This window comes from Ovis aries, chromosome 9 (genome assembly GCF_016772045.2).
Source record: "Ovis aries strain OAR_USU_Benz2616 breed Rambouillet chromosome 9, ARS-UI_Ramb_v3.0, whole genome shotgun sequence".
Lineage (NCBI taxonomy): Eukaryota > Metazoa > Chordata > Mammalia > Artiodactyla > Bovidae > Ovis > Ovis aries.
The window spans coordinates 3,976,352-3,998,601 of NC_056062.1; the positions used below are offsets into that span (position 1 = coordinate 3,976,352).

At 41.0% G+C, this 22,250-nt stretch overlaps 1 protein-coding gene across 1 annotated transcript in view; it reads right to left on the minus strand.

Annotated features, from left to right (window-relative positions):
- The window catches only part of COL19A1 (collagen type XIX alpha 1 chain), a 488,172-nt gene that overhangs the window by 97,317 nt on the left and 368,605 nt on the right, over positions 1-22,250 (minus strand). Inside the window, exons 18-19 of the mRNA XM_042253848.2 lie at positions 10,150-10,191; positions 4,024-4,086 (exon numbers count right to left, since the gene is read on the minus strand). Of these exons, the coding sequence (XP_042109782.1) occupies positions 4,024-4,086; positions 10,150-10,191 (105 nt within the window). The remainder of the gene's footprint in view (positions 1-4,023; positions 4,087-10,149; positions 10,192-22,250) is intronic.

A 22,250-nucleotide genomic window follows, 5' to 3' on the forward strand; every position in this document is an offset into this window, starting at 1 on the left:
TAATTGCTGACATTTATTGAATTATTTCAATGTATTAAACCCTGTTTTAATCACATTATATACGTTAATACAATTAACCTCTTGGGTCAACAGGGTAGTACATTCATTTACAGAGGGGGAACTGAGGCACAGGGAAGTTAATTCATCTCCCCAAGGTCACAAAATCAATAAGAAGTCACTGAGGATCTAAACCCAGGCAGCCTGGCTTCAAAATCAGACTTTGCTTACTCAGTCTGTTTGATATTATTTACAATTTAATTGCCTTATTATGCGAATTGAGTGAATGGATAATAAGATGGAAACCATACATTTTAAAACGTTTTATTTTGCATCTGAAAGTCAAGGGAAAGGCTGAGGACCGCTATGCTAGGCAGTGCCACTCTCAAAGGTGCTGGTAAGGATTTGACCTTCAGATCACCATAGGCGGTGAGTGGTTACCGAAAAAACTTCACACCTCATGACCCGGGGAATTCTGGGGGCCCTGTCTTCTCCCCCATGTCTCCAACCTCCCTGCAGTTACGTGGGGGCAAGCGGCTGACTCTGACTGTGAAATGTGTTCGGCAGGGCTGCAGAGCACGTGAAGGCTGAGGCGTGCGAAGACCACTCACCATGCTCCAGTCCTGCCGTCCTGGCAGTGGTGGCTGAGAAGTTTGTGCCTGTCAGAGGGCATAGCTCCCTGGTGCTTACCAGCCTGCTGACTGGTTACTAAGGGTCATGTGGAGCAGGATACCCACTCCTCCCAACCACACTCCTGGGCAGTATGAGTGAGAGAAAGCTTTTCTTGGGGGTAAAACCACAGAAATTTCAGGGTTAATTTGTTACTTAGCATAACCTACCTACTCTGACTAATATGGCCCATATCTATCCAACATAATTAAATCTCTTACTGGATAATTTCTATATATTAGATATATAGAGATCTTCATTTATATTCTTGTGTTTCAGTCTTAATTCTAAAAATTAACTCGATTTTTAAGATAGGAGATGAAGTTAATGAGATGTGAGCAATGGGCTGCGTTGCTTTTGTAACTGCTTGTTTCTATTACATTACTTATGTCACTGGTTATTTAGAACCTCTGCCAAGCTACAGTGACTAAAGTAACTTCTAGTTGGGGCAGAAAAAGAAAAACCAGGAGCCTGGTTGTCTAGAGAGCTGATATTTTGTTTTAATTCCAGTGGCTACTATCTGGGGCAAGTCATTTACATTTTGGAGCCTCTTTTTCCTTATCTATAAAATCCTGGGGTTCAACTAGATGACATTTTCACTCCGATATCTAACCTAGTCATGTAGTAAATGTTCTGTAACAGGGGACAAACTGCCATTTAAACTACTCAGGCTCAGAGTTCAGATTTGGATGAAGATTATTTTTCTGTTTGGACCTTCTGATTATTATGTTACGTTCAGATCCTGTTCCAGAATAGAAAGGCTGAGACCATAGAGAGCTAGACTGCTTTACTAATGATGTGAAATTTGTGTTTTTTCCTGTGGGAAGCTGGGAGAAAGGTAGGCGAAGATGTATTAATATAAGGAAGGTGGGATAATTTGCAGATTTGACAAGAAGAGCTGGGAGGGTAAGGTAGATGGGGAGAAAAGCGGTCTCAGGGGGTGGGCCTTGGTAACAGGACAGAAAGCTAGAGGAAAATCTTCAGGAAATGTGAAATCCTCCAGTTCTTGCTACTCATAGCACAGCCCAGGATGCACAGCAGGAGCATGGCCTGAGCGCGTTGAGAAATACACCTGCTCAGTCTGAAAGCAGCTCTTTTGCCCCTTTCCTGTTCCCCTCTGAACTTAAAAGAACCTAAATATAAAAATGAGATCACCAAGCAATTGAAACTAACTCCTGACTTATGCTGTCCTGAATGCATGCCATGCCTTACCTAAGCTATTGATTTTTTCCTAGATAAAAAGAATGAAGAGTTAAACCATTAAAAGATGACTAGCTCTCTCCCTCAATGGCCCCCTTAGTAATCCTACCGGAGATCATGCATCAAGATTACATTTGAAGACAGAGTCAGCCAGTCTGCACTCAAAGGAAAGAAAAAAAGATTCAGATTCCAACCTCTTGCCTCAATGACTCACTGAGATTCTTGCCATTCCCGCATCCTCCACCCCCATCATTTTTGCCTTTAAAAACTGTCCTGGCTGAAAAGAAACTTGGGAGTTGGTCTCAGGACATGAGTCCCCCTTCTCCTCAGGTTGCAACCTTTTCTGATTAAAGCACCTTTCTGCTGACACTTGCCTCTGCAACTGTTGACTTATGAGCAGTGAGCAGCTGAACTGAACTTGGATTTGGTAATAAACCGCTACCCAGACCTGCTGAACTAGGATTAGCATTTCAAAAGGATCTTCAGCAACTCAAGTTCACATTTAGTATGAGAGGCACTGCTCTAATCCATTCAAATCTCTCTGCTCTACAAGTCCCAGATATGCCAGTAGAATTATAGTAAATCTTAGGTCCTGGTTTGTCAAGCAGCATGTGGAAATTAAGAGAAGGTGTCAGTGCTCCAGTGTGGAGGGGAGATGGGGTGGGGGGCAAGGGGCAGATAAGAGCTGATGAGAGGTGCCCATAAGTGTGGAGTTATAGGAGCCAGCTGGCAGGTGGAAGGCACAGTAGACCTTGGGCTGATTTGCGGGAGAGAGGAGATTTCCTAGAGAGGCTTGGAAATCCTCAGGTGTGGAACCCCAGTAAGGATTGTTACTGGTTTGAACAGAAAACCAAAGGCAAGAGTGACCTCTGAAGGAGGAGAACTTCGGAGCATAAGGGGGACAGCATGAACTCTAAAGCTGTCAGAGAATGACTGTCATAGCCAAAGATGCTTCATTTTTAAAGCTGAAGCACAAGGAGAATTTGACTCTGTGATATTAAATACTCTTTATATTGTTCCCATTTGGCAGGCATGCAGGCCTTTTAGTGACCTCTTCATTTTTATCTCTGGCCAACCAATATTCTCTGTTCATCCCAGCAAGGGAAGAGGAAAAAGTAAATTTATTCAAAGTGTTACATTTTTTTTTTTTTTTAACAAAGATGAAACATTTGTTAAGTCATTCTTGCTGATTCTTGAGGGCTGCTGTGGGTTTTTTATTTTTTTAAGCAGAATTTAAAATAATTATTTTTGTAATTAGGATTCATGTCATCTCTTTAGGTAGTCCCATTTGAATATAAATGATACTGAAGGTACTTTTTTCTACCAAAAGAACTAAATTTTGGAAGAACGTGACCTCAGTAATATTTAAGAAGTCATTTTGATCTTATAAAAACCTAGAATAACTTCAGAGACTATGCTGAGAGTAGTTGTTTGAACAAAGATAAACTTCTCTATTTTGGGGGGATAAATTAGCTCTTTTGATATACTGATTTTATTATTCATTTTAGCTATTATCTCAGAGAAGGCGATGGCATCCTACTCCAGTACTCTCGCCTGGAAAACCCCATGGATGGAGGAGCCTTGTAGGCTGTGGTCCATGGGGTTGCAGAGGGTTGGACACGACTGAGCGACTTCACTTTCACTTTTCACTTTCATGCATTGGAGAAGGAAGTGGCAACCCACTCCAATGTTCTTGCCTGGAGAATCCCAGGGACAGGGGAGCCTGGTGGGCTGCCGTCTCTGGGGTCACACAGAGTTGGACACGACTGAAGTGACTTAGCAGCAGCAGCAGCAGCTATTGTCTTTAGCTATAGCAGGGTAGCTTAGTGATTTTTAAATCCTGGGTTCTGGAATCAGCCTATCTAGGAGTGATTCATGGTTTCAGTATTTCCTAGCTTAGGGACCTTAGGGAAGTTACTTAACCTTTCTGTGCCTTGGTTTCCTCATCTGAAGAATTTTTTTTTTTTTTTAATGAACTAAGTGAGGTAATACTTGTAAAAACTTAGTACCTCATTTAGAGAACATGACCAAATATCTGATCTATTGTTCCTTATGCCAGGGGCAACCAACATACATGGAATTGGGGCTGATTAAGAAAAATATCTTAACTCTATCTTTTGGATATTCTCCCGCTGCTCTCAAAGCTAAAGTACTTACAGAATCTCCCTTTTCACCTTTAGGGCCAATAGATCCTGGAAATCCTGGCGATCCAGTTTCACCCTTTCAAGAAAAGCAGAAGACAATTTTTGCATGAGGCTAGGTAAGTCCTTGGAGAAGGCAGTGTTCTTGCTTGGAGAATCCCAGGGACGGGATGGCCTGCTGGGCTGCCATCTATGGGGGGTCGCACAGAGTCGGACACGACTGAAGTGACTTAGCATTAGCAGCAGCAGATAAGTCCTGTTGCGACCCTCAGGGTGACAGCACAACCTGTACCCTTCTAACAATGGAATTTATCTGTTTCCCCCAAGGGGCAGTGGGAAGCTCTGAATCCAATAGGTTATTTGCATAACAATGTGTTTATAAGCACTCCACAATGCCTTTAGGTCTTTTAGAAATCCACAATATTCATTATGATCTTTAAAATTAATGTGAGACAAAGCCAATTATTTTTCAAGCAAAGAACATTTAGAGAAAATAATTATAATTATGCTCTGCTGCACCAAAAGAAATAAAAGAATTTTTGTGGCCTTAAAGACATCACATTAGTTAACTGACACAGTAATCCAAATTCATTTTATTTCAGATATTTCTTTCTTTTTGCAAGTAGGGGGAGATATGGGAAGAAAAAGATGTCTCTCCACTGTTTCCAGCACTCATTCACCACGGTTTGGTTGCAAAGAAGGCCTTCTTGATGTGGGGATAGCAGTGGCTTAGAAAAGTCTGAGTTTCTGATGAAAAATCCAGAAGAGGGATTTGTATGGGACATATAAGGAGTATTTTGAGAAAATAAAATTTTAGAAATAATATTGGTGGCAAGGAAGTGTACCACTAATTAAACGATAGAGATATCTCAGTGCTTCCGTTTACTGTTAGCCAACAACCCTGAATACCACACAGTTGTTAAGTGCAGCCACTAGAATGCTGTAGGGCTTTCCCGGGGCCTCTTGCCAATGCAGGAGACATGGGTTTGATTCCTTGGTTGGGAAGATTTCTTGGAGAAGGAAATGGGAGCCCACTCCAGGATTCTTGCATGGCAAGTCCCATGGACAGAGGAGCCTGGCAGGCTGTAACCATGGGGTTGCAGAGTTGGACACAACTGAGTGACTGAACAACAACCAGAACTTATATAATGCTGGGTTGTTTTCCAACCCTAAGAGCATTTCTGCAAAACAATGTTCATCATGGCATTTCCAAGCATATAGCTTTTCTGCTCCATGTGTCTTTTTTATTAAAAAAAAAAAATACAAAATAGATAAAGTTGAATATGTCAAACCTCCATGGACAAGGCACCCAAGGAGGAAAAAAAAACCTTATGTCAAAGAGGAAATTTCATATTCCCTCTCTATTTCTGTGCCAGAGAGAGTCACTGTTATGAATTTAGTACTTACATTTTCAGTCTATATTTTTGTACTTTTACTGCATATGTGGAACCATAAATAGTATGTTATTTTGGATATTTAAAACAACTTTTATAAAAGCCACTGGTTAATCTTGTATATGACATTCTGTGACTTTCCCCCCAACTCAATGTTGTTTTTAATATCCATCCTCTATTGATGGATATTAAACATAGAGGTCTAGTTTATTCACTGAACCTTTGGATAGTATTATAGTGTGTTAATGGATCGGGGTCATCTAAGCCCCACTCATGGGTATTTGGGGCTTCCCATGGGGCTCAGTGGTAAAGAATACGCCTGCCAATGCAGGAGATGCAAGAGGCATGGGTTTGATTCCTGGGTCGGGAAGATCCCCTGGAGAATGCCAGCCCATTCCAGTGTTTTTGCCTGGAAAATCCCATTGACAGAGGGGCCTGGTGGGCTACAGTTCACGGGGTTGCAAAAGAGTTGGGCACAACTGAGACACAGCACAAATGTGCATTTTGTTGTCTTATAAACAGAGTTGCAATGAACATCTCTACACGTGTCCCCTTGTGTGGATATGTTTATCTGTTTCTTTTGAAGCCTCAGATAGTCAGCCCTAAAGACACTGGTTTACTTTTATGTTTCTATCCTAATCAGTATCTTGTGATTTAGCTTAGAGGAAGAGGGAGTCAGTCATTCATAACGCATAGACAATGTCATGGTTTTTTTTTTTTCTTTTTTAAGGAGCCTTCTAGATTTGTGGAATATTATTTAATCTTCATTTATTAATACAAGTATTTTCCCTTATAGTGTACCATCTAAACATACAATGTAACATCAGTTTTAGAGTTATCATATTGTAGGAGAATCCATTCTCCTACAGATAGTAAGTTCTATCCATAATGAAAAGAGGAAGAAATTGGTGGAGACATTAAGGGACTGATTGCTGTTGGTTTGATAGACTAAACAATTGGCCTTGTACAAGTGTTAGACTGTATAGAGTGTTGGCCTTCTTTTAACATCTGATAGATGTTAAAAGCCTCAGGCACTGGGGAAAAATATGCCCAGTAATTCAAGCCAGCTGCATAAAGTAAATGTAGAAATAAAGGGACTAGGAGTTACTATAAAAGTCACATCTGCTTGATATCAAAAGGTAAGGGGAGAGGAATATGCCTGAAGGAAGAGTAACCATATTCACAGCTGCTAAGTATTTAAACCAATGTATATAAGTCTCCACTGAAATACAGAGGAAGGACCAGGCTGAGGCTTTGGTCCACCTCTGTTTGGTATGGAAGTGTGGCTGGGCTTGGAGGAAGTCTTAGAGACTAGATCCTTGATACAAAAGTCTACAAACAAAAGCATTTTCCCACCTGAATCTTAAACACATATGGAGTTGTTCTTCATATATAAAATGAATATTCAGTAATTTATCACTGTAATTATGGGTTGAAAGATCAGTGATGGATTTACTTAGCTTTGGGAAAGGCAGTCATTTAATTTGACACTTCGGATGTTATTTGAAAGGTCTGGTGGTGTTGCGCCTCCATTTTTTTCCTCTGACAACTGCTCTAAAAGACACCACTAATTTCTCAGGGTTCCTTAGATATTCCACCTCCTGATTCTTCTGTCTCTATAAAGAAGCAGCTACCCCCAATCAACTTGCAGATACATCATCATCCCATCACTGTATCCTGTCTTTCTCAGGAAGCTACAGAGCAGGGGTCATCATTTCAGCCCTGGTAGGTGGCTTGCATGGATGCCTGGGTCTCTGTCATATTTACCATTAAAAGCTGGTAGTATTTGTTGTCCTTTCTTCCTGTATCCTGAATCAGAATGAGGCTGCTAACCTAGGAGTGATTTGTGTGTCAATTCCATTGCTGTTTGTATTGACTCTGGTGTTTTACTAGAAGTGTGTGTCCATGCTAAGGCACTTCAGTTGTGTCTGACTCTGTGTAACCCTATGGACTATAGCCTGCCAGGCTCCTCTGTCCACAGGATTATCCAGGGAAGAATACTGGCATGGATAGCCATGCCCTCGTCCAGACGATCTTCCCGACCCAGGGATGGAAGCCCCGTCTTTTACCTCTCCTGCATTGGCAGGTGGGTTCTTTACCACTTTGGGTTCCAAATGGTAGGCTGGCTTTGTGATTCTATTCTGCCAGCTGGTGCATTGAGAAGTGGAGTATGATAGAGCAAAAGTCATGTATATGTTGAAATTGTACTTCTGGCTCAATCCTACAACGTAAATTGAATCTCTTCTTCATCAAAATTATTGTGGGAGAAGCAAAGATGATCAAGACCGGAGGTTAAGTATGATAACTATGAATACCAAAAAGACATACATGATACTCCACGAGGAGAAAGAAAGTTTAGAATGGATGAACAGTGAGGAACGAAGTGCTAGTGAGGGCTTAATATATGTCAGGCATTGTGCTTTGGGTAAGGGCATCTCATCTCATTTGATTTTAATCTTGCCATCAACTCTGTGTAGATATAATTTTGCCCATTTCACAAATGAATAAATGGATGACCAGAGGATTGGAGTGTCTTTTCTGAGCTGTTAATGGCACAATCAGCTTTTGACCCCAGAGCCCAGGTTCCTTCCATCACTCAACGCTGGCTGCTGGGTAGAATCATCTGAAACTCTTTTAAATAAAGCAACATGGACCTCACTCCAGATCAACCAGAGACATGAGTTCTGCCCCACATCAGAGTCCTGGAGATGGGGCCCGAGACTGGTACTTTCTAAAAGCCCTCAGGGGACTCCAATGTACAGCCGAACCACCGGGGTCCATCAGGGGTGCAAGCAAAGGTCCAAGGGAGCTGGTTGACGGGGCCTTAAATTCTCACTCCAGTGACCTCTGAACAGCATCACGAAGAATGGAAGTATAGACTCAGCCCAGGTACTGAGTGTGCACAGGTAGAGGTGATTCTGCTTCTCCAGCAAGGGTGGCACTTAGGTTTTAGAATTCACCCTATGCATTTTTCACTGGGAGAGCCTTTTTCCTGTTAATTAAAATTCCTACAAATCACTTCACATGGGCATTTATATCAGGTACTGTATCCAGTTCTCTGTAGACTCCTCTGGGTTATTTCTTTGGGTGGGAAGAGGGAACAGTTATGCCACTGGCTTTTTTCTAATTCCACTTAAGATTCTGAAGCAATTAGAAAAGATTTTGAGCCATAGAAAGTGTCCTTAGAGTTAGAAATACACCTGTTTTACAGAATCAAATTTCTCAACATTGAGGTCTTCAGAATTCCTAAGTAACATGTGTTTCCTAATGAACAGAGGAAAATGAGAGCCAGCTGCTTTGTTTCAAGGAATGAATCATAATTTAAATACTTTAAAAGTGCCACAGCTCTCTTTGCTCAGCTGTCCTAAGTGACAAGCTCTTTTTTTTTTTTTCTCCTTAGTCTGCATGTGTCCTGCAGTAATTGCTTAAAATATAATGTGTTCGTTATGGTGGTGTAGGAATTCCATAAGCTATTTGGTTACAGGAAATAATGTTAATGTACCAGCAGTGCAATCCAAGACACATAAATGACATTACTGCTGTATAATCAATTTTTAGGGATGTCTTTTTAAGAATGTCAAGGTTTTTATTTTTATTTTTTGCAGGAAATTTCATTTGCAATGGTCAGTCTATAAGAAGCTCCCCATTCTGCGGAGACTATCTCTTAGCAGTTTTTTTTTTTTCCTTTCTGGTGATGGAGGTATGATCCTGTGAATAGATGGGTTGCACGGATTTATAAGGCATGGAAGTCATATTTTCTTGGATTCATGTTGAAATACCCTGCCCTCAATCATGAGAATTTTTACTGGGTGAATGGCAGAAGGGAGCACTTACAGGCCATGTTCCTGCGGAGTATTTTCAGTCCTACTCATCTTGTCTGTGGATTTGATGTGCATTGTTTCTTTCGTCTTTTTTTCTTTTTAAAATTGAAGTATAGCTGATTTACAATGTCATGTTAGTTTAAGGTGTACAGCAAAGTTATTCAGTTATACATACAAGTATATATATATATATATATATATATATATATATATTTTTTTTTTTTTTTCAGATTCTTTTCCCTTATAGGTTATTACAAAATATTGAATATAGTTTCCTCATTGTTTTTTTTTTCTTGACAATGGCAATTTCCCACTGAATCTAAGGTCATCACAATTGCAGGATCAAACAGGAGTGAGACATCTTTTTTGAGAAGGCAAGTGTATTTGTCATCTTCACAGCTAATTAATTAAACTCATGAATGATGACAATGAGAAGGCAATGGAAATTCACCAGTGTTTTAATTTTAAAGCTGTTTTGAAATAACTATTTGGTTAAACTGTGACTGTACATGATAAAAACCCACCCAAAAATGCTCCCATGACAGCTTATGCGTGGACACTTAAGAGGACAGAAAAATAGCAAGCCTCAGGCATCCTGTCACAGGGCTTTTCAGATTGTTGTTGCCACCTATGCGGATCCAAGAAACATCTAACTATAAACTGAAACATGTGTCCTAATTTCATTTACCTGTGACAGTTATGTGACAGTTATTTCCCCTCACTGTGGAAGTGTTCCCTTCCTGTGGTCAGCTACTCAAGGCTTCCAGGGGAGGCTGAGCTCAGTCCTGCTTGGTCAGGAGGCGGGGAGAGTAGTGCTCCCTGAAGGCTGACGTGGAACCTGCGGGGCAGTGAGGCTGCCCTGACATGTGAATGTGTGAATTGGTGTAAAAATCTAGATGTCTCTACTCACTCTGCAAATTTGATTACCTTCTCTCCTTTTAGACCACCAGCTCCATGTTCACCATTTCCCTAAGTAAACATGAAACAAAAATTTTTTAAAAATCCATTTATTTTTGAAACAGTCCCTACTTTAACATAAAAATAGACAATAGCACTGTAACAGCTTTTATCCCATTGCCTCTCTCACACTCTGTCAAACATTCCTGAAAAACTCTCACTTTTGAGACCCTATTTGTCCCTGCTGTGACTTCCACCCTACCCCGTCAGGAGGTGATGCTGGAGAAATAGCACCGCTCCAGGGGTGAATTAGCAAAACTCCAAACTAATGCCTGCCAGCCTCGTTTGGTTTTGATACAACTTTCAACACTAGTAGTGGCATCTTTGTTGCTCAGTATAATGGATGTTCCATTATCGACCTTTTGGCTGCACTTGGCACGCTCATGACTTGTATTACATGTGCTCTGCTTCTTCTTCCTGTCTCTCTGACCTCTCCTCTCCAACCAGCTCCTCACTGGTCAACCCTGGGCCTCCTCAGGACTACATCCAGCTCTCTTCTTGTGATTCAACCTCTTGTCCCAGGTACACTTATCAATTCCATGGCTGAGGCATTATGCATATGAGGACAGACAAATATGTAAACCCAGCGCATGTTTCCCTTCTGGGTTTTGACCCCTATGTCTACTTTTCTACTTAATGAGTTCACTTGTAAATTCTAGAAGAGAGTTATATTCAACAAGTTCAAAACAGAATTTAAAAATAAAAAAATGCAGCTATATATGAGTAAGAAAGACAAGAGAATAACTCATTGTTAACAGGTATTAGTCCAGAAGTGGGAGGATGATAATTAACTTCTTCCTAACATATCTCTGCAGTTTGACTTGTGAAAATGAGTGGTAATTTCATTTTATAATTGAAACAGAGTACATAAAGAAAGAAAATCTGCATCCAACCTCTCCTGTCCATAGACTCTTTCTTCTTCCATCTAGGTGTCACCATTAACACTGGCCTCCTCTACTTCCCTGGTGGCTTAGATGGTAAAGCGTCTCCCTACAATGTGGGAGACCTGGCTTCAATCCCTGGGTTGGGAAGATCTCCTGGAGAAGGAAATGGCAACCCACTCCAGTATTCTTGCCTAGAAAAATCCCATGGACAGAAGAACCTGGTAGGCTACAATCTATGGGGTCACAAAGAGTAGGACACGACGGAGCGACTTCACACACACTACCTACTGCTTAAGGACAACATCAGCCAGTGCGGTTGCCTCTGCCCCAAGTCTCTTCACTCCAGCTATCTCCACTGGAAGGCCACCAGCACTCTTGCAGGATCATTGCAAAGGCTCCCTCATTGGCCCCTATGACCTACTCTTGCTCCTCTGACACACATGTTCTCCACAGATCAGAATGCAATCTTTAAATGACGTTCTGACTTCCTTTCTTCAAAACCTCAGCAAAGTCATGGAAAGGGTCTTCTCTCAGCCCCTCAAATGGACCAGGATCCTTCTTGTCTCTCCCTGTAGTCCCCTACTCTGTCCTCCCCTCTTCGTCTGGTTAGCAATGACTCAGATCACAGCTATTACCAAATGCATTCTGAGGGTCTCCAGACAGGTTCCCCTCACATCTTCTCATTGGACATTGTGTTTCTCCTTAATACTAACTAACATGTACAATTTTGTATTTCTTCAAAAATTCTTATGTTAGCATGTAAGACCTATGAGGCCTGGAACCGAATGCCCACCCCATGCCTATAGCAGTACCTAACATATAGGAAGCACTCAATAAATATTTGTTGAATAAAGAAGCCAATCACTGTTGTTACAGTTTGACATTTTAAATGTGCCTTCATATTACTCATGCTACTTCAGTTAAAAAGAAGTAGTTTAGGGGATTCCTTGGTGGCTCAGTGGTAAAGAATCTGCCTGCCAATACAGGAGACATGGGTTTGATCCCTGACCTGGAAAGATCCCACAAGCTTCAGAGCAACCAAGCTCATGAGGCACAACTACTGAGCCTGGGCTCTGTAGCCCACAAACCACAGTTGCTAAAGCTTGCCCGCCTGGAGCCCTTGTTCTGCAATGAGAAGTCACTGCAATGAGAAGCCACTGCAATGAGAAGCCTGCACATGGCAACTAGAGAAGAGCCGACACAGCAGTGAAGACCCAGCACGGACAAAGACAAATACATAAATAAAATTATTTCCAAACATTGAAAAATTAAAATAAAATTTGAGGAGAAAGAGACTAAAAATTCTATAAAAAATAAGTAGTTTATAACTGGTGTTATAAATATTACTGGTCCTGTGATAGTCTCTCATTTTCCCTACCTACCTTTGATCTCAGATATCTAGATTGAAATAAAAATTTTAGTCCCCAAGTCTTCAGTTATAAATCATTTGCTCTTGTTCAGTCTCTCAGTCGTGTCTGACTCTTTGCGACCACATGAACTACAGCAGGCCAGACATCCCTGTCCTTCACCATCTCCCAGAGTTTGCTCAAACTCTTGTACATTGAGTCGGTGATGCCACCCAACTATCTTGTCCTCTGTTGTCCCCTTCTCCTGCCTTCAACCTTTCCCCAGCATCAGGGTCTTTTTTAATGAGTTGGTCTTCACATCAGGTGGGCAAAGTATTGGAGCTAGCTTCAGTATCAGTCCTTCCAATGAATACTCAGGACTTATTTCCTTTAGGATTGACTGGTTTGAACTCCTTGCAGTCCAAGGGACTGTCATGAGTCTTCTCCAACACCACAGTTCAGGAGCATCAATTCTTTGGTACTCAGCCTTCTTTATGGTCCAACTCTCAGATCCATACATGACTACTGGGAAAACCACAGCTTTGACTGTATAAACCTTTGTTGGCAAAGTAATGTCTCTGCTTTTAAATATGCTGTCTAGGTTTGCCATAGCTTTTCTTCCAAGGAGCAAGCATCTTTTAATTTTGTGGCTGCAGTCATTATCTGCAGTGATTTTGGAGTCCCCCAAAATAAAGTCTGTCACTGTTTCCATTGTTTTGCCATCTATTTGCCATGAAGTGATGGGACTGGATGCCATGATCTTAGTTTTCTGTATGTTGAGCTTTAAGCCAGCTTTTTCACTCTCCTCTTTCACTTTCATCAAGAAGCTCTCTAGTTCCTCTTCTCTTTCTGCCATAAGGGTGGTGTCCTTTGCATATCTAAAGTTATTGATATTTCTCCTGGAAATACTGATTCCAGCTTATGCTTCATCCAGCCTGGCATTTTGTATTATGTGAAACATATAAGTTAAATAAGCAGGGTGACAATATACAGCTTTGACGTACTCCTTTCCCAATCTGGAACCAGTCTGTTGTTCCATGTCCGGTTCTAACTATTGCTTCTTGACCTGCATACAAGTTTCTCAGGAGGCAGGTAAAGTGGTCTGGTAGTTCCATCTCTAGAAGAATTTCCCATTGTGATTCACATAGTCAAAGGCTTTGGCATAGTCCATGAAGCAGAAACAGATGTTTTTTTTTTCCCCTGGAATTCTCTTGCTTTTTCGATAATCCAATGGATATAGGTGATATGATCTGGTTCCTTTGCCTTTTCTAAATCCAGCTGGAACATCTGGAAGTTCTCAGTTCATGTACTGTTGAAGTCTAGCTCAGCGAATTTTGAGCATTACTTTGCTAGTGTGTGAGATGAGTGCAATTGTGCGGTAGTTTGAACATTCTTTGCCATTGCCTTTCTTTGGGATTGGAGTGAAACTGCCAAGTTTTCCAAATTTGCTGGCATATTGAGTGTAACACTTTAACAGCATCAGTCTTTAGGATCTGAAATAGTTCAGCTGGAATTCCATCACTTCCACTAGCTTGGCTCCTAGTGATGTTTCCGAAGACCCACTTAACTTTGCACTCCAGGATGTCTGACTCTAGGTGAGTGATCACACAATCATGGTTATCTGGATCATAAGATCTTTTTTGTAGTTTCTTCTGTGCAAGGACATATATGAAAGTGAGTTATGACACTCTGAGTCACATACAGAAAGAATGAGCAGTTATGAAATGGTAAGCTGTTTGAATGCAATCTCCACAGAAACATAAAACTTTAGGAGTTTCCTGAAAATACTGCTATCTGGGCCTGGAACCAATGGGCTCCAATGGGCTCTGATGCACAGCCCATCACAGTCTTTGCCTGGCTGTGTTTGTCCTAAGATATGTGGGGAAGGTGGAACATGCTTGGTCTAAGACAGTGGCTCCCAATCTTTTTGGCACCAGGGACTGATACTGTGGAAGATAATTTTTCCACAGACAGGGTAGGAGGATGGTTTCAGGATGATTCTCATAAGGAGTGTGCAACCTAGATCCCTTGCATGCACAGTCAACTGTAGGGTTTGCACTCATTGTGAGAATCTAATGCCACCACTGATCTCACCACTGGAGGGGAGCTCAGGTAGTAATGCAAGTGATGAGGAGTGGCTATAAATATAGATGAAGCTTTGCTCGCTTGCCTGCCCACTGCTCACCTCCTGCTATGTCGCCTGCCCACTGCTCACCTCCTGCTGTGTGGTCCAGGGGTTGGGGACCCCAGGTCTAACACACAGGTTGTCCAGGGATGGTTTTGGACTGGGATGCCCTGTGCTTTTGACTTTCAGAGCAGAAGAGTGCTCAAAGGACATCTGCTGAGAGCATCTCCCTCCCTAGCTGGTCCCCCAACAACCTAAAGGGCATCACAAATGTTGTGAGACGAAGAGATGCTTCTGCAGCATCAAGTCATATTATTCTATCCATATAGTCTATTGTTCTAAAATCTTGACTTTTCTGGAGGTTTTCACATCCAGAAAAACAACATGGTATTTACTGCCAAGCAAAGTATCATATGGTTGTTTCATGCAATAGCTATTTCAGGAAACTTGTCTAAATAAGGACCCTCAGTGGCCTCTGTAGGTGTTATCCACTCTTTGGCTAACAACACTCAAGGCAGAGGCAAACCTGAACTTCATTTGCATTGATTTGTTGACATGTGAGATTCTCCTCTCTGCTTTCTCCAAGCTAATTGTACCAGATAATTTCTTGACTCTATAGAAATAATATGGCTTCCCTTGTGGCTTAGTGGGTAAAGAATCTGCTTGCAATGTGGGAGACCTGGGATAGATCCCTGGGTTGGGAAGATCCCCTGGAGCAGGGCATGGCAACCCACTCCAGTATTCTGGCCTGGAGAATTTCATGGACTGTAGAGTCCTTGGGGTTGCAAAGCATTGGGCATGACCGAGCGACTTTCATACCACATAGAAATAATAAGAGATTTGTTGTTGCTCAGTTGCTCAGTCATGTCTGACTCTTGGTGACTTAGTCGTTATGTTTCTGGAACCCACAGTTCTGCCTCAGATGCTATTCTAATTTTGCCAGGTCACTTTGTGCCTTGCTGCCATGTTATTTGAATGGTTCTCAGAAACCTTTTGAGTAGCTTTAATAGATGAACAATTTTGAATATATTGTTGAAAGGTCCCTGTGGTGCAGTGATGAGGGGTGTTTTGTGTGGGGTGATACCCAGCCTACACATTTCAGGAATTCTTGGGAAATCAGGAAGGCACAGTAGGCGGCACTGAGTTCACCTCGCCCTTTGAACACAACAATAACACATCCATGCGTGGAGCAACTCACTGCAAACAAACCAGAAACTGACAGAGAAACTCTTACACAATCAAGACTGTAAGAGAGGTGCAAACAAAATCAGGTAGGAAGGGAAGAGAAGCAGTAAGGTTAGGATTGTGCCTGTAGTGAGGGACACAGATGAGAAGGGGGGTTACACAGGCTCAAAGATTCTCCCTGGGGAGTGAGCAGTTCGAACCACATTTGGGCATGCCAGTCTCAGGGACTGATGTCAGGAGACATATCTCCTTAGCTGGGTTGAAAAGCAGTGTCACTGACAGTGAGTGTGTAAGAAACCTAAGGTCTGCTTGTGAAGAGAGAGCACACACTGGCTTATCCCCAGGAAGGAAGGAGAGCAGATAAAAACTATCTGAACTCTGCATGGTTTCCTGCGGCTACCTCAGTGTGTGTCTGGCCCAAGTTGAGTGCCCCGTCCAGCTCGCTTGCTCTGTGGCACAGTACCACACTAGGATTAGGACTGCCATGGCCAAGGGAGGTATACAGTAGTAGGGCGATGAAGACCTGGCACAGCATCTGAATGGGGGGCAGCAGCCATTGCTGTCACTCCTGGGGGCAGCAGATTGGGAGCTGTCCAGAACTCCAATGGTCTCAGGACCTCTACAGCCTGAATGCTGACCCACACCAAGCGCCCATTCCAGGACCTCTTGCTCCAGCACTGCTTCCTTCTAAGGCAAGGGTGCTGGTCGTGGGAGAGGCAAGAGCACACACACTGCGGGAATGGACTCATCTCAGGCCTGACCTTCGTGACTTCTGCTCCAGCAACTGGGAACCTGCCCCCACCCCCAGTGGGGTGGTGATGGTCACGAAGCATGGGAGAAGCCCTGAATCACGCCTGGATCCAGCTCTCATGCCATATCATGCTCCATTTTCTACCAAGGTGGTAGTAGTCAGCACATCCTAGGTGAAGACATGACCCAGGCTCAGGTCAGCTTCAGCTCTCTCACTGGGCACATACGGACTATATAGGGATGCTCCCACTAAAGGACACTCCTTCAAGACCATACAGGTAACTGTTTCACCTAATATCAGAGACAGAGAAAGTCAGCAAAATGAGAAGGCAAATTTGATTCAAATGAGACAAAAGAAAACTCTTAAGAAAACAAGCAATAAAACAGAAATAAATAATTCATCAGTTAAAGAGTTCAAGGCATTAGGAATAACAATGATAAGTAATTTAGAGAAAAGGATAGATGAATACACTGAGAATTTAATAAGGAACTAGAAAATATAACAAAGAACCAGGAAGAACTGCAGAATGCAATAAATAAGCAACACACACACACACACACACACACACACACACACACACGCACAGACACACGAAAGAATGAACAGCAGACCAGGTGACACAGAACACATAAATGATCTGGAAGATATAATAATGACAATCACCCAATTAGAGCATAAAAAAGAAAAACAAATTTAAAAAATGAGAAGTTTAAGGGGGCTCCAAGACAACATCAAGCATATCACTCTTTGTGTTATTGGCAACTCAGAAGAAGAAGAGAGACAGAAAGTAGTAAAAAAGTGCATTTGGTGAAATTATGTCTGAAAACTTCCCAAACCTGAAGAAGGAAATATTATCCAAGTCCAGGAAACATAGAGGGTCCCAATAGGATGAACCCAAATAGACCCACACCAAAACATATAATTAAAATGGCAAATGTTAAAGTGAATTCTAAAGGTAGCAAGAGAGAAACAAAGAATCAAATACAAGGGAACCTCCATAAGGCTATCAACTGATTTTGTAGACACTCTGTAGACCAGAAGGGAAAGTGCTGAAGAGGAAAAACCTACAACCTAGAATAATCTACCCAGAAAAGTTATCATTTAGTATTGAAGGAGAGATAACTTCTCAGACAAGAAGAAACTCAAAAAGTTTATCAGTACTAAAATTACCATAAAAGAAAAGTTAAAGAGTCGTCTCTAAATGGAAAAGAAAAGGTTAGAGTCAGAAGGAAGAATCTATGGAAGGAAAAAAATCCCACTAGAAAAGGGAAAAATATAGAAACAGCTGTGAATCAACTATTTAAACTAGTTACAAAGATTAAAAGGAAATAAAATTAGAAGGGAGGGAAAGATGGCGGAGGAATAGGACGGGAAGATCACGTTCTCCCTCACAAATTCCTCAAAAGAACATTTCAACGCCGAGCAAACTCCACAAAACAACTTCTGTAGGCTGGCAGAGGACATCAGGCAACCAGAAAAGCAGACCATTGTCTTCAAAAACAGCATCCCCCCTCCCCACAGCGCGACTGAACTAGTGAGCCTAAAAACCAGCAAACAGAAGAAGTTAAACAGAGGGAACCACCTTGGAAGTGAGCCCACACGGCCCATAACATCAGAGAAGAGTCAGATATATTTTTAATTTTTTAATATTTTTTAAAATCATTCTTTTTTTTTTTGCCTTTTTCTTTTTTTTTCTTTTTTTTTCCGAGCTTTTTTTAAATTGTTAAGTCTTCTATTTCTCCTCTAATTTTTATTTCTATAACCTAGTATTACTATTTTTTTTAAAAAAAAGACTTTTTTTTTTTTTAAGGCAAACACCATATATAATCTTTGGATGGTTGTTGGTGTTTTGTTTTGTTTTTTTTTGTTTGTTTGTTTTTAATAATTCTTTTTTTCCTTTCTTCCTTTTTCCTTCTGCTTTTCTTTAATATTGTATCTTTGAAAATCCAACCTCTACTCCAGATTTTTAATCTTTGTTGTCAATTTTGTACATTTAAAAACCCAAACTTCACTACCCAAGTTTACCTGAGAGCGAGATTACTGGCTTGTCCACTCTCTCCTCCTCTGGCCTCTCCTTTTTCTCCACCAGGTGGCCTCTGTCTCTTTTCTCCCCCATCTCTTCTCTATCCAACTCTGAATCTCTGTGTGTTCCAGACGGTAGAGAACACCTAAGGAACTGGTTACTGGCAGGATTTGTCTCTCTCCTTCTCATTCCTCTCTCTTATCCTCCTGGTCACCTCTGTCTACTTCCTCCCTCTCCTCTTCCCCGTATAACTCTGTAAATACCTTTGAGCAGTCCAGACTATAGAGCGCACATAAGGAAGTGACTACTGGCTAGCTTGCTCTCTCCTCTCTTGATCTCACCGCATCTCATTCCAGTTACCTCTAACTACCCCCTCCATCTTCTCTTCTCCTTGTAATTCAGTGAACCTCTCTGAGTGTCCCTCAAGGTGGAGAAACTTTTCATCTTTAACCTAGATGTTTTATCATCGGTGCTGTATAGATGGAGAAGTCTAGAGGCTACTGTGAAAATAAAACTGAAAACCAGAAGCAGGAAGCTTAAACCCAAAGCCTGAAAACATTAGAGAACTCTTGAATTCAGGGAACATTAAGCAATAGGAGCTCATCAAATGCCTTCATACCTACACTGAAACCAAGCTCCACCCAAGGGCCAACAAGTTCCAAAACAAGACATACCACGCAAATTCTCCAGCAACACAGGAACACTCCCCTGAGCCTCAATATACAGGCAGCTCAAAATTATCCCAAAACCTTTGATGTCTCATAACCCATTACGGGTCACTCCACTGCACTACAGAGAGAAGAAACCCAGCTCCACCCACCAAAACTCCAACACAAGCCTCCCTAACCAGGAAACCTTGACAAGCCACTGATAGAACCCCACCCAAAGTGAGGAAGCTCCATAATAAAGAGAACTCCACAAATTATCAGAATATAAAAAGGCCACCCCAAACACAGCAATATAACCAAGATGAAGAGACAGAGGAATACTCAGCAGGTAAAGGAACAGGAGAGTTGCCCACCAAACCAAACAAAAGAGGAAGAAGTAGGGAATCTACCGGAGAAGGAATTCCGAATATTGATAGTGAAAATGATCCAAAATCTTGAAATCAAAATGGAAACACAGATAAATAGCCTAGAGACAAGGATTGAGAAGATGCAAGAAAGGTTTAACAAGGACCTAGAAGAAATAAAAAGAGTCAAAATATAATGAATAACACAATAAATGAGATCAGAAACACTCTGGAGGCAACAAATAGTAGAATAACGGAGGCAGAAGATAGGATTAGTGAAATAGAAGATAGAATGGTAGAAATAAATGAATCAGAGAGGAAACAAGAAAAACGAATTAAAAGAAACGAGGACAATCTCAGAGACCTCCAGGACAATATGAAACGCTCCAACATTCGAATTATAGGAGTCCCAGAAGAAGAAGACAGAAAGAAAGATCATGAGAAAATCCTTGAGGAGATAATAGTTGAAAACTTCCCTAAAATGGGGAAGGAAATAATCACCCAAGTCCAAGAAACACAGAGAGTCCCAAATAGGATAAACCCAAGGCGAAACACCCCAAGACACATATTAATCAAATTAACAAAGATCAAACACAAAGAACAAATATTAAAAGCAGCAAGGGAAAAACAACAAATAACACACAAGGGGATTCCCATAAGGATAACAGCTGATCTGTCAATAGAAACTCTTCAGGCCAGGAGGGAATGGCAAGACATACTTAAAGTGATGAAAGACAATAACCTACAGCCCAGATTACTGTACCCAGCAAGGATCTCATTCAAATACGAAGGAGAAATCAAAAGCTTTACAGACAAGCAAAAGCTGAGAGAATTCAGCACCACCAAACCAGCTCTCCAACAAATTCTAAAGGATATCCTCTAGACAGGAAACACGAAAGGGTGTATAAACCCGAACCCAAAACAATAAAGTAAATGGCAACGGGATCATACTTATCAATAATTACCTTAAACGTAAATGGGTTGAACGCCCCAACCAAAAAGACAAAGACTGGCCGAATGGATACAAAAACAAGACCCCTCTATATGCTGCTTACAAGAGACCCACCTCAAAACAAGGGACACATACAGACTGAAAGTGAAGGGCTGGAAAAAGATATACCACGCGAATAGAGACCAAAAGAAAGCAGGAGTGGCAATACTCATATCCGATAAAATAGACTTTAAAACAAAGGCTGTGAAAAGAGACAAAGAAGGCCACCACATAATGATCAAAGGAACAATCCAAGAAGAAGATATAACAATTATAAATATATATGCACCCAATATAGGAGCACCACAATATGTAAGACAAATGCTAACAAGTATGAAAGGGGAAATCAACAATAACACAATAATAGCGGGAGACTTTAATACCCCACTCACACCTATGGACAGATCAACTAAACAGAAAACTAACAAAGAAACGCAAACTTTAAATGATACATTAGATCAGTTAGACCTAATTGATATCTATAGGACATTTCACCCCAAAACAACGAATTTCACCTTTTTTCAAGTGCTCATGGAACCTTCTCCAGGATAGATCACATCCTGGGCCATAAATCTAAACTTGATAAATTCAAAAAATCGAAATCATTCCAAGCATCTTTTCTGACCATAATGCATTAAGATTAGATCTCAATTACAGGAGAAAAACTATTAAAAATTCTAACATATGGAGGTTGAACAACACACTTCTGAACAACCAACAAATCACAGAAGAAATCAAAAAGAAATCAAAATATGCATAGAAACTAATGAAAATGAAAACACAACAACCCAAAACCTGTGGGACACTATAAAAGCAGTGCTAAGAGGAAAGTTCATAGCAATACAGGCATACCTCAAGAAACAAGAAAAAGTCAAATAAATAACCTAACTCTACAACTAAAGCAACTAGAAAAGGAAGAGTTGGAGAACCCCAGAGTTAGTAGAAGGAAAGAAATCTTAAAAATTAGGGCAGAAATAAATGCAAAAGAAACAAAAGAGACCATAGCAAAAATCAACAAAGCCAAAAGCTGGTTCTTTGAAAGGATAAATAAAATTGACAAATCATTAGCCAGACTCATCAAGAAGCAAAGAGAGAAAAATCAAATCAATAAAATTAGAAATGAAAATGGAGAGATCACAACAGACAACACAGAAATACAAAGGATCATAAGAGACTACTATCAGCAGTTGTATGCCAATAAAATGGACAACGTGGAAGAAATGGACAGATTCTTAGAAAAGTACAATTTTCCAAAACTGAACCAGGAAGAAATAGAAAATCTTAACAGACCCATCACAAGCACGGAAATTGAAACTGTAATCAGAAATCTTCCAGCAAACAAAAGCCCAGGTCCAGACGGCTTCACAGCTGAATTCTACCAAAAATTTAGAGAAGAGCTAACACCTATCCTACTCAAACTCTTCCAGAAAATTGCAGAGGAAGGTAAACTTCCAAACTCATTCTATGAGGCCACCATCACCCTAATACCTAAACCTGACAAAGATGTCACAAAAAAAGAAAACTACAGGCCAATATCACTGATGAACATAGATGCAAAAATCCTCAACAAAATTCTAGCAATCAGAATCCAACAATACATTAAAAAGATCATACACCATGACCAAGTGGGCTTTATCCCAGGGATGCAAGGATTCTTCAATATCCGCAAATCAATCAATGTAATTCACCACATTAACAAATTGAAAAATAAAAACCATATGATTATCTCAATAGATGCAGAGAAGGCCTTTGAC